The sequence below is a fragment of the Danio rerio genome, chromosome 15 (assembly GCF_052040795.2).
Source record: "Danio rerio strain M-AB ecotype USA chromosome 15, GRCz13ab, whole genome shotgun sequence".
NCBI lineage: Eukaryota > Metazoa > Chordata > Actinopteri > Cypriniformes > Danionidae > Danio > Danio rerio.
The window spans coordinates 41,093,363-41,107,228 of record NC_141035.1 but is presented as its reverse complement, the minus strand read 5'-3'; the positions used below and the strand labels follow the sequence as shown (position 1 = coordinate 41,107,228).

Sequence of the window (13,866 nt, the reverse complement as noted above, 5' to 3'; positions counted from 1 at the left end):
TGGGCTGTGGAGAATGTATAACATGTATTGTTCTCTGATGAATCCACCTTCCACCTATCCACCTATCTTTTCAACATCTGTGAGAGTTATGGTGTGGAGAAGCCCCAGAGTCACATTCAAGGTACATTCATGTGCTGTAGAAGCTGCTGTTAGCATCACTAATGTCATGGGTTGAATTCCCTGTGAATCCATAAGCTAATTTAATGTGAACATTGAAAGTAATGTAAGTCACATTGGATGAAAGCATCAGGCAAGGTAGTCCTCTTAAAGTTATGATCATACAACCTATTTTTATGAAGGTTTATGGATATGGTCTAGATCAGGGGTGGGCAATCTCGGTCCTGGAGGGCCGGTGTCCTGCACAGTTTAGCTCCAACCCTATTCAAACAGACCACCCTATAGAGTTCAAGTGATCTTGAAGACACTGATTAGTTTGTTCAGGTGTGTTTGACTAGTGTTGGAACAAAACTCTGCAGGGACACCGGCCCTTGAGGATCAAGTTTGCCCATCCCTGGTCTAGATCAATGTTCTTATGACGTTGATTTCAATACAATAATAGTGGGATTTTTGGAAAACAAACACTAAGAGAGTTATTGTTTTGTTTTGTATTGTATTGTTTATTTTATGTTGTTTTTTTTACAATTTATTTTAATTTAACCACATTTTTAAATTTTATTCAGCAACATTAAAATCCTTAAACTATATAGTGAAATGCAAATTTAAAAGAAACCTTTATTAAAAGATTAATAATTTCATTTCAGTTCTACATTTTTAACTTGATTTCTGATTAAATGAATTTGCGAGTGTGAGATATTCAGCATGTGTGATTTCACTGGCATAAGTAACTGAAACTGGTTTATGCACTTAGTCAATCACATGACATCTCAGTCCTTTTGAGCCAATTAAATTGCGTTTCTACTGCTGAGCAACAAGCCACATGAGATGCAGGGATAAAGATGCTAAAATAAAACATGACCGATGACAGGAAATTGAGGCATGCTAGATAACATTCCTGTCAGATAAATAGCGCAGATAAGCTTTCAGAAGTGAAATCACAGTAGAGCCTTTAACCCAGCGGTGCTCTTATTAGCTCCGGGGTCAGTGAGACGTGGCTGAAGGCTCAGAGAGGGTCAACCCTTTACATAGCATATCATATCATATATCTTGTTGTGAAGGAAAAATAAAAGTATAGCAATAACTTAAATAATATTAAAAGAAATTTTATGACATGAGCAATTCTGAAAACAGAATATGCATAAATGCGAGTCAGTACCAAAGACAAAACTGGATCTAACACACGGGAAAAAAATACAAAAATAAATAAAAAACGTTAAAGGGCTCCTATTTTACCCCTTTTTTAAGATTTAAGAGAAGTCTTTTGTGTTTCCAGAATGTGTCTGTAAAGTTCCAGCTCAAAACATCCATCAGATTATTTATTATACATTTCAGAATATTGGAATTTTCTGCTCTGAACACCATGTAGCTGTTGAGGCCTGTGCCTTTAATGCTAATTATCCCAATCCACCATTTCCAAGTGCCTGTCAGAGTGTGCCTCAACCGCCACCTCAGCTGCATTAGATAAACAGCACAGTGACAGACACGAAGGAAGCAGATCTCGTGTAACGTTTGTGAGAAATACTACTGTAAGAACTTTCCCAATGATTATTTGATTTATTTGTTGTAGAGTTGCAACGATGAGTCACACATAATGTTGTTACAAAGTTCCCACACACAGACACAAACACACAGCATGCACGTTTAGCTTTGCACTGTTTTTGCAGGGTAAATGTGACAGAATAGATAATAATATCCACTGCTGTTTATTATGTTAATGTACAGACTAAACCTGATTTAACATCCACAAACCAGGATTGAACCATCTTCTTTACTGTACTGATATGTGGCTGTGGTGATGAAGACGGTAAAATCGCTGTACTTGATTACAAACAAGCACTGTTTAAAAAACGTTTTAAACTCGTAAAACTCATTCTTGATCACATTTGATGTTGATTGATTATCACAGAGAGCTGAACAGATCTTTTAATCCCAGTTGCTTTACACATGTGCTGTTGATAGGATTATACGTGTTACAACGGAGACATGTTGATACGGGGCTGTCAGTCAAATTGGTGGGTGGGGGAACCCCACTCCTACATCGCGTTACGGTCAGCCTCAAAATGAGAGGGATTTGAATTCTTTATTTTAACGTCAGAAATAAAATGAAAAAAAGACACTTATTGTGTTTCTGTCACTCTAATATGACTGTGGACTCACTATACCTACACACAGTTCTGTCTAAAACTGCTTCAAAAAGATGATTTTCAAAATAGGCGCTCTTTAAGATCACTCTAACAAATAGTACAATGAAATTAATGTTGGGGGAAAATATTAAATATAATTGTAATAAACAGAAAAAAAAATGATTCAGTTTACACAAATCAAATTTAGTTGAAAATTTGTTGTATTTTTTATTTAAATTAATTATTTTTCTATTTCTTAAGATGTTTAGGGACCAAACTCCTATTTTAATAAATAAAAATGATGAACAAAATGGCTTTGTCTAAATGCACCAAAACATATTGGCTATATTCACTGAGAAATATATAAAAGTATTAATTTTCATAAGGGATGTACTCATTTTATGTTAAGCATTGCATATATACATTTTTTATTTATTAAATAACATAAAAATATAATTAAAATAAAATAAAAATAATACATAAAACAAGATGATGTATACATAAAATAAAAAACATAACACAATAAAATTGTAATAAAACATGAAATGTCATCAGTAACAAAAAGTTCTGGCTGACTAACTGATCTGGCAAATGTGGTCGAATCACAAATTCTTGTAGAACGCTAAAGAAAACATTTGTGTAAACAAAAAAAAAAAAAAAAAAAAAAACAGAGTCCCATCAGGTCATCATAACTATCCACTATAAATCATCCATTAGCAATACAAAAGCTCTAAAGATTAAGAAGCCACATAATCCTTCATGTGGGCATTATATGCTTGCGTGTCCATGCAGCTTCATTAGAAACAACGTTCACAGAAAACTGATTGCAAGAGCAGGGTGTGGCCTAAAAAAATAACGATGATGTCATCAACAGGAAGGGGGATCGAAAACACAGACGACCAAAACTGAGCTACGACCGGATTAATGATTTTTCCAGACAGCAGAGAAAGGAACCGCAGGGCCTCAGATTCACTCAGTCGTGTCTATATCAAACCTGTGATCAATGTCCCCATAAAGGAAGAGGCTTTATTTGTCTCGGGGCTTCATTTTAGGGGACGCTGGACTGCCTCAGTGGGATTATGGGCAGAATAATTCTTAAAAGGGAGCTTGTTTTTTGAATGATGCTTAAATCAGATTAAACTGAAGCTTTTTCAACAGTGTGCATCACCTTTAGCAAGTGTTTTGAAAGGTCTGTTGTTAAAAATCAATCTCTTCATGAAAATAACGCAAGACTCCAGACTACGAGTAGATAGCCATATTCCGCAACCTTGAAGCTGCTTTTTTAGCTGAGCTGATGAGAGATGATATTGGGTTGTGCATGTGATATACAGTTGAAGTCAGAATTATTAGCCCTCCTGAATTATTAGCCCCCTGTATATTTTTTCCCCAATGTCTGCTTAATAGAAAGCAGTTTTTCAACACATTTCTAAACATAATAATTTTAAAAACTTATTTTGAATTACTGATTAGTTTTATCTTTGCCATAATGACAGTACACATAACATTTATTTTTCAAGATGCTAGTATTCAGCTTAAAGTGCTGTTTAAAGGTTTAACTAGGGTAATTAAGTTAACTAGGCAAGTTGTGGCAATTAGTTATTGTGGTTTGTTTGTAGAAATTTGAAAAAAATATATATTGATTAGGGGGGCTAATAATATTGACCTCAAAATGGTTAACCAAAAATAAAAACTGCTTTTATTCTAGCTGAAAAAAAAAACAATAAGACATTCTACAGAAGGAAAAATATAGGAATTACTGTTTAAAATTCCTTGCTTTGTTAAAACATTATTTGGGAAATATTTAAGAAAAATCACAATAGGGCGAATGATTTTGACTTCAACTGTACATTGCAAAATACAGCAAAAGAGGAAAGAAAAGACACTATTTACTGCACATTCATTAGCCTGATTGAACAGAAAAAGACAGCAGTGAGAGACAGAGTGATTTCAGAGCTTTCTGAAATGAACCACTAAAACTGGTTTACTGCCAAATGAAACAACAGTGCTGTCATTCTCAACAACACTAATCAGGAAAACAGCTAAACATTAACATGTGCTTTTTAATGCTACTTCCATAACAGCTAAAACCACTGTTTTGGATAGCTTTTTATTCCACAAATCAGCAACTATTGTATGGGTTTTCCTGAAGTAACACTAAAAGGAACTTATTGGCAAAAATGTAGGACCTTTTATTGTGTTAATAATAGTGCTGGGCAAAAATTAATCGTGATTAATTTCATCAAAAAAAAAAAATGTTTGTTTTGACAATTCAAGTGTGTGTGCTGTTTGTATTTATTATGCATATATAAATACACACATGTATACATATATATGATGAAATGTTTATTTATATCATCTATAGGTTACATATCTACAGTTGAATTCATAATTATTAGCCCCCCTTTGAATTTTTTTTCTCTTTTTAAATATTTCCCAAATAATGTTTAACAAAGCAAGGACATTTTCACAGTATGTCTGATAATATTTTTTCTTCTGGAGAAAGTCTTATTTGTTTCATTTCGCCAAGAATAAAAGCAGTTTTAAAATTATTTAAACAATATTTTAAGGACAAAATTATTAGCCTCTTGCCTAATTATCCTAACCTGCCTAGTTAACCTAATTAAAATAGTTAAGCCTTTAAATGTCACTTTAAGCTGTACAAAAGTGTCTTGAAAAATATCTAGTAAAATATTATTTACTGTCATCAAGACAAAGACAAAATAAATCAGTTATTAGAAATAAGTTATTAAAACTATCATGTTTAAACATGATTAAACAGAAAATGGGGAAAATAGATAGGGGGGGGGCTAATAATTCTGACTTCAACTGTATATGATAAAAATTATATGTACATTTTAATATCTATGTGACAAAATTGTTTTGTACAGTTTTGTTTCTGTGGATGTGTGTGTGTGTGTATTACATATTATACAGTACATAATAAATAAATATAATAATCACACGCATGTGTATTGTGTAATTTTTATTTTGGATGCAATTATTTACGATTAATCTTTGCCCAGCACAAGTTAATAACAATAAAAATATATTAAATTTTTTTTTTTAATTAAAAAGTCATATTAAGCATTTTAACATTTATACTAAATGACTTTGTACATACAGTATGTCATAGAAAGACAGACTTTTAGTCTCATTTGTATTAAATATAAAATAAAAAAAATGAATACTTTGTTTTACTTGTACACCACAATCTACAAGTGCACATCTGTAATTTGCACATCCATTTTTATTTACTGACTGCACTGTTTTAATGAATAAAAATCTATTAACATCTGGAATCCAAATCACTCTCTTCCCACTCAAACCTAGCGTTACTCTCAAATATGCCATTCTGGAGCCAATACTTTTAATAATTTGTATTCCACCATCTGCAGAATGTAGTGGCACTGGTGCCTCTGCCTTCAAATGCCAGAGTAGAGCCCTGGAATGAATGGGATTTATGACTTCCTGACTCATGCAGTGTTTCTGATCTCCAGAAGATGGCAGGGCAGAGGCTTTTCGAGGCCTGACAGAAAGAGAAACAGGTGGACTGGGGGAGTAGTCACTGAGTGAAGGGCTAGTGTGTAAGGCGATCTCAACTTACAGTCAAGATTGAAAATCTACAACAACCACAGCAGGCCTGACCCCTGCCATTCACCATCATCCATAATAAATAATTGTCCATCAGTCTTACAAGCCATAAACTCATATTCAGCAAGACAAGTGGATTCATTTTTAGTTTTTTGAATATGTAGTTAAATATATAAGGTGTCCAATCTTTAATTAACCACCATTTCCATATCCATTATCCAAACAACACATTTCATCTGATCTGCCTTTTTTGCAAAGTCCATTAATGACAATTGTTTGCTTTGCTCACACGTTCAAACACATTCCTTTGTGCTGCTAAAAGTATGACTATGAACACAAAATACAAAGCAAATAACAGACAAGGCTATGCGTGTAATGATTAATTAAATGCTTTTCTTTCACAATAGTGCACCTGCAGCCTTGGATAAACAGTTAGGGTTATGAGTGCATGAGAGATGGAACTGAAATTTAATTGGAGGAGGAATCTGAATGCTATAATAAAAACAACAACAACACTATATATGTAACAAATTATAGAAAGCCATTTGTATCCGTGTGATCCTCAGTCAAAAAATGAGTAGAAGAGAGCTTTACAAGCACTTTTCAGCTGTTCAGTCGGTCTGGTTCTTAAATCTGATTGGCTGATAGCCGTGCAATATTCCTGTAATAACAGCACTAGTACAGCCTCTTCACCCTTGTGCAATACTTTGTCCGCATAGAGTGACAGCAGATGAATAAACTCACTACAGTTTGACAAATATTACTGCTGTTAGACAGCATAATGTACTTGGCGAGAATGTTGTTGTTTAGATTGCAACTATGCATATAGTGCCTATTTTGAGTATTTATAATTTCAGAGATTCAGCACAATTGCGTCCATCAGCCTGTCATTGAGCAGAGCAAAGACGGTTGACGTTCAGTCACAAAATAGCGACAGAGACAGCATAATAAATCGATAGGGGGGAAAACTCAGTGTAAATTTCAAACTACAGCTGATCAAATGTGTCGAGTAGTAAAAAATGCCTGTGCAATTGTAGGTAAAACACAAAGACAACCAAATGAAATGTATTCAATGAGAATTAAACAGAAAGCACACATCATTAAAGATTGTTCCGATCCCTTAAATGTAAAATTTCAGCTCTTACCATCAAAAAGACGTTTTAAGCAACCTTAAGTAAAGAAAAATGTGTATCAAATGTTATTTGTGCCGAGTGTCATTTGAATTTTAAATACTGGGTTCTAAGTATGTATAGGGTTTTAAATTGAGATTTTAATGTGATATATGTGATAACGTTGAATGTTATTTGTGTTGTATGTTTTTTCTGTGATGTGTGTAATGTGAACGCTGTTGTGGTTGTGTGGTGAAGCCAAAGATAAATTTCCACTTGTGGACAATAAAGAAAATAAGGAAAAGTAAATCATCAGAAGTAACATTCGAAGTCAAACTCTCTCTTGTGTATGTTGTAGTACTGTGTTTATACTATAGTAATCTGGTAGTGTTTGCTTTGCTTTGGCTTTTTCAGGATTTATTATTGTGATATCCCGATTGCAACTATGAAATACTGGGAAATCTCTGTGGACTGATGGCATTTCATGACGTTCAGCCTCATAATCTTAAAATGTCAGCAAAATCACCTCTTTTGTCATCATTTTAGACATTACACTAGAAAATCATTCAGATACTATCCCTAAAGTGACGTTGGTGATTAAGCAACGGTTTCTGCTGTTCTGACGGTCAGCTGCAGATGTGAATGAATGGCGGAAGTAAGTATCTTCATACAAAACAATTGAGACTCTTTCTATTTGATTTTCTTTTTTATATACACGATTATTAAGGGTGTCACGATCCTCCAAATCCTTGATTCGATTACATTTTCGATTCTTAAGGCACGATTCGATTCTATTTTCGATTATGAATAATTAATTAATGACCAATTAATTATTTGTCGCGTACCGTTTAAACTACCTGACCTGCAGGGTCTTTGTTTTACCCATAAACAAATCATACAGTAAATGAATAAATGCAAGTTACACACATAATTACCACCTGTCAATCACTTTTTCTGCAGGACTCGTGAATAGGCAGTGATCTGTGTCGTTGTAATGGTGTCGGTAAAAAAGACGCACAACCAACAGGAACCAGCCAACAGTATCTGAGGTGTGCGCTAAAATGACAAAGTACAAGTGAGTGAAAGATTGAAGCAGTCCTTTGACTGCCTGGACCTGCTGTCTCAAGCTCATATGGCTGTGTGTGCGTCTGTGTCTGTGTGGTCACGTGATGTGCATTTTTAGAGGTAGAGAGGAAGGAAGGCTGCTCAGAAATGCTACACGCCACTGTGGATGTCAAATCGTTGTCATTCTAAAATGCCATTTAAAAACAAAGACAGTGTAAACAGGACCTGAGTATGTACTTTTCGCGAGCGGATTTGCAACGGGGGCGGGCGGAGGATCGCGAGGCCGGTGTTGTCTATCGGACGAACCGTACGTAATACATACAAAGCAGAGCTTGCAAAACTGTGTTTTTTTGTCGACAACACGAACGTTGTCAACATAACTCACTGGAAATCCAAAATGCTTCCACACCGGCGACTTTGAAAGAGGAGAGGGTTTAAGTTCTGTCGATGGGTCTCCTGTGTCTGCAGTTTAACAAGCACTTCAACAATCCTGTTTTTTTCCCGCTTGGCAAGCAAAGCTGACGTGACATGGGGGCGTGGCAGCATCGACGATTCTATTTTTTGATTCGATAATCGAAATTGAGCATAAATTTCGATCTACACCCTTAACGATTATGTAATTGAACTGTTGTATAAATGCAATATCATACTCGTAGCAGTGCGATATGGCTGTATATAGACACTGTACTCGACCTGCGGCCTCGAGCCAACGCAAGCCTCCCACCAATATACAGACATATCGCACTGCTACTTGTGTGATATTGCTCATATATAGTCAAGCTTGAAATTATTCATTCCCCTGGCAATTTCTGACTTTTTTGTTTAAATGTAAATAAAAGCTGAAAAAAATTATGTTTTTCCACAATTATGCATCTTATAAATTTGGGAGAAGCCTTATTTTTTAATTCAGGTTTTGATTCAGACTTTGTCAGGGGCATGAAAATAATTTCAAGTTTACTGTATATGTAGCCATGTTTTTGCTTCCATGTTTTTAAAATATTTTAAATATATTATTTATTATACATTTTATTATGTAATTACAGTATATATTAGGAAAAAGTACAATCTGTTTAGACAAATTATTATAATTTTTTACTAAGTTATAAAGAATTTGTATATGTATATTTCTAATGCCTAATGCTTTAAGGTTTAATTAAGCTACCAAATTGATTGAAACTACTTATAATGACCATTACCAATCAATCTCTCAGTGACAAGGTAAGGCAACTGCAAAGCACAGCCACCCACCGTTCTTAAGCAAATGTTAAATTCTCCTTCATAACATGCAATTCTAATCAGACTGAATTGTAAATTGGCATGCAGAAAGGGCAGTTAATATTAAGCTTAATTTCTGACTCAGAGTGAACGGACAGGGATCATGTGTGGTAATCTGGCAGCATTGGAGAGGAGGTTTGTCTGGTGGGAAATGCATCAAAACACCTACACAGGAAACTGCTGGAAAGCCTGACTCAACTGCTGCGGCCTTGATAAGCTTTCACAATATGTCTCAAATGAAAAAGGAAAAAATAAAAAACCTACACAGAAACGGTCACTATTGCTTATTTAAAGGGCAATCTGACATTTAGTTTCATCTAGAAATGTTCCTAAAGCAAGCCTACATCAAATAAATGGAAGTGATTAGAGATGGACCGATTGACAGGGCAAATAACAGACATTTCTTAACACTAAATTTAGCTGGATATACGTTAATTCATCAATTTAAAAAATCTACCTAAAGCTAGACTAAATTCTTAATGTGCAATGCTTGGGCTTCAATTCAATATACTGTATCAGCTGTGTTACCGAATGGGAATTAAAACCTGGGAAAGTCAGCAGAGACTGTAGCACTACACAAGCAGCTGTTTAACTTACTGAGGATTATTGCACACAGCGCTATTCTGTACTCACATTCCCAGATTCAAGTCGGTAAGACTGTCATATCACCGAGCCTTAGCTAGATCCAATGTAAGATTGTGTCAAATCTGCTCTACAAGGTTGAACAGTCAAATAATATAAGCTAGATAACAAAATATCATCAATGTGAATCAGCCTTGAAAAATAAAGATCAGTGAATCACTTAAAAAAACACTACACAAGTGTGACATAACTGACCGGAGGGCATTTATTTTATTTTTATCCTCGAGTTTAAGCTGAGATGATTTGAAGTATCCGGGGTTAATCACCCTCCTCAGGGGGCCCAGAGGACTGTAGGCCTATCACCCACCAGCCATCAGAGATGTGACCCGATGACTGGACCGCTTGTGTCAGAACACAACATGCTGGAAGTCCATCGCTGCAACACACACACCACGCATAGTTTCCATTGCCCTGTCCCCTTCACACACACTCACACACTTCATTCACATGTTGAGCTACACACACACTCTTGTGTTTCTCCCTAATGGTGACAGACTGCGAGTCTGCATGTGGACTTTCTACAGGACGCTAGCGGAAGACGGATGGTATTGAGGGATTTAGAGTATTATCTGCGTTACAACATTCCTAAAGATTTTTAGCATATGCGTAATGGTACTCTGACGTACTCAAATACAAATTCTGGTAATTATTCTAAGAGCGATGAGTCATTTGCTGAAATGGGGAACCTCAGGCAAAGAAAGTGTAAATAAGATGCTTAATCAAGAAATAGCATTAAATAGAGGTGAGAACCCACACTGGTCTCACTGTTCAGGTTACGATTATCATGCCATCAATTCGATATCTCAGTGCATTGACAGTGCTTTCCATACACAATCATATTTTACTTCACAGCAAGAGAAAACTGTGTAAATATATTTATATATTTTTTGTAATACAATTTGTTTTACTGATAAATAATGATACAATTCAGTGTTTATTTTACACAAATGTGCATTTTTCACCTGTCTTTTTACCATTTAACATTAAAGTCTGAGAACCCCAGGGGTCCCCAGGGGATTTGGACATTGACGATTTGACATGTTCCAGGATCGTTTCGTTCTTCAACACTCATTTGAGACTTGTTGTCGTAGTAACAGTTCTCGTAGCTCAAACCTGCGTAGAAGCAGGTTAATTTTATATAAACAGGATTAGATTGGGTCAGTTCAAGCAAAGATAATACTGAAAGTATGTACCCAATACCGATTATCTCTTAATTTTGCTCACATGGATAATTGAATATTAATCAGATGATGTCATTACGCTGCTGTGCCGTCAGCCAATCGTTGCATTGCTGATCATGATTTCGTGGACACACGCAGAGATCTCAGATCAGTTCATCCGGACATTTTAATCTGATTCGCGAATTTGTTTGAAGAACCAAATTAGCCAGAGATCAGTTATCAAGAAGAACAGATCCAGGATCTGCCAAATCATCTTAAAACATTTAAGTGAGGTATGAAGAACGGACCCCAGGTCTTAACAAATAAATACAAATGAATAAATCTATTTAAATAGATATATTAAGTTTTACTTCTTAAAAATAAAATAAATTAGCTATCAATTAGCCCACTTTACCAGGGTTATGTTTAGGCCAAAGACTTCAAGACAATGGCTTAGTTTGGCATATCTAAAGTAATAAAGGAAAAAAGAAAAATGTTAAAATTACTATGTTTCCTCTTTCTCCTTTTCTAGCCATTTCTCTTTTTCTCAAACAGATGTTCTCACTTGCAACGTACTCCCTTGCGGGCTCCATATCCTGTTCCCTGAGAAAGGAAGAAGCTGAGGCTCACTAAACACTGTAAACACAGACCAATCTGTCTGACATCAAAGCTCTTAGGCATTACATTCAGAGTCAAACTTGCATGTGATGCCATTCTATATTAATAAGCTCCTCTGTGTAAAAACATCTACAGTATGTCAGTAGTTTCATCCACTATAAACAGTAGTACAAGGCTTGCCTGGAGGTGCAGGTTGCTTTAAACCTAGCCCTTTTGAAGTTTTAGACATGAAAATTAAAGCTGAGATGACTATAGCATTATGTGCATTGGAATGGCTAGACTTCAGTCTAGTGCATATTTACATATATTCAGACTGCACAGACTGACAAAGTCTATGTCAAGTGCTTTGAGAGCCACAAGAGTTTCTCAAACTTGTTCTGTAATCTAAAATTAGAGAAAGAGCAGAACAGGTTCTCACTTCTGCTGGAGGTCATGAAGGCTCTGCTCCGCCCGCTGGAGACTGTCAAGGTCTTTCATCATCTTCTTCATGTGGTCTTTAGAGTGACGGTTTTGGATGTAAGCGAACCAGCAGCCTCCCATTCCAATGACTATTGACACCACCAGCATGAAGTCCTTCAGATGATTATGTCTGTTCACTGGGAGGAAGACAGAGTGAAATCAGTGCATGCACTAAACTAATAGACACATTATTTGCAACATTTCTAATGACACAATTACAGAAAATGTGCATGAGAAATCATATTTTACATTTACATAAATGACCTTGGATGTTTCTTTACATAAGGTTTTCGTGTAGAACAGGCAGTAAGGAATCAGTGCAAATGATCTGCATATGTAGACAGCAAAGTATCTGATTTGCCATCTTCATATGCAGCTTTATAATAAGAACATCATCATAATAAATATTAGAAATAAAAATAAATTAATTAGAAATTGAATTGATCATTTTGGAATGATCAATATTGGCAGAGATTTTGTAGAAATACTGGAGACACACTAGCAATTAGATGTTGAATTAGCCTTATTTCAGTTATTTTAATTTTAACAACACACACACTAACTGGCCACTTTAATAGGTACACTTATTCAACTGCTTCATGAAAACAAAATCTTATCAGCCATATTTAGGCATAAAGATGGGATCAAAAAGAAAGAAATGGAGTTCAAACCAAGCATCGGGGCAAAGAAATATAACTACAATGACTAGAACATGGCATGGTTGTTGGTTTACCCTAACAGAACCATCTCTAAAGTTTACAAGGTTAAAAAAAAAAAAAACAGAAAATATCCTGTAAGCAGCAGTTCTTTGGGTGAAAGAAAGGCCTTGTTGATGCCGGAGGTCATCTGAGAATGACCAGAGTGTTTTAAGATAATAGAAAGCCCTCGCTAATGAGCTGGATACAAAAATTGTGATAAGTTGCCTAGTTTGACGAGTCTCACTTTCTGCTGACATTTTTGGAGATTTATATTATTATTTTCAAAGTGGGACAAAATGCATCGTACAATCAGCAAACATCAAACAAAGCCAATATTAGTATGAGTGAACATGTAGCCAGTCTGTTATTGTGTTGCTAAGCTAAAGGTACACAATACTAAATATAAAAACACAGTACCAAAAATAATGGGCAAATAGCATCTTTAAAATAAGATCAAACTATTCTGGACTTGATGCTGTTCAGTATTAAAATAAAAAATATATACTGCAACAGCGCTGTAAAAATGCAAGGCTCCACACAATTCATTCATGTCCTCTTAAAACAAAACGAATAGTTGAACATAACAAATTTGAGTGGATCAAACATAAAAAAATAAAGTTACCCACCCATAAATTGTGTTGTTTAAGCTCATTTTAATGTTGTAGTTTGAATATGCAGCAAAAAATAATTATTTACAGTGGGCCTTTGCATAAGGAGTGCATCTAAGATGCTTTGAAATGCAGCCTACGTAGGCAGCTCAAATGGAGTTGGAACAGAGCCGACGACCTGTTTATGAGTGCGAAGCTGAGGTGTAGGTTGTAGTGCTAAAAGTTAATCTGCATTCTGCACAAAAAGGTGGAACAATATTTCAAACTCATGAATGCAAATCATTGGTTTGCTCTGCAAGCTGCCAGAACACTTTCCATAAAGCTGTGGCATGGCATCACAAGCTTTTCTCTTGGAAATATTGTACTGCTACAAAATAGTATAGCATAGGCTGCAGTTTATG

At 35.4% G+C, this 13,866-nt stretch overlaps 1 protein-coding gene across 9 annotated transcripts in view; it reads right to left on the bottom strand.

Annotated features, from left to right (window-relative positions):
* The window catches only part of stim1a (stromal interaction molecule 1a), an 84,666-nt gene that overhangs the window by 15,242 nt on the left and 55,558 nt on the right, over window positions 1–13,866 (bottom strand). For all 9 annotated transcript variants that reach the window (XR_015508647.1, XR_015508643.1, XR_015508645.1 and 6 more), the window contains 1 exon segment: window positions 12,119–12,296. Coding sequence is in view for 4 of the 9 variants with exons in the window: in NM_001044799.1 (NP_001038264.1) it covers window positions 12,119–12,296 (178 nt within the window). In the remaining 5 variants the exon portion in view is untranslated.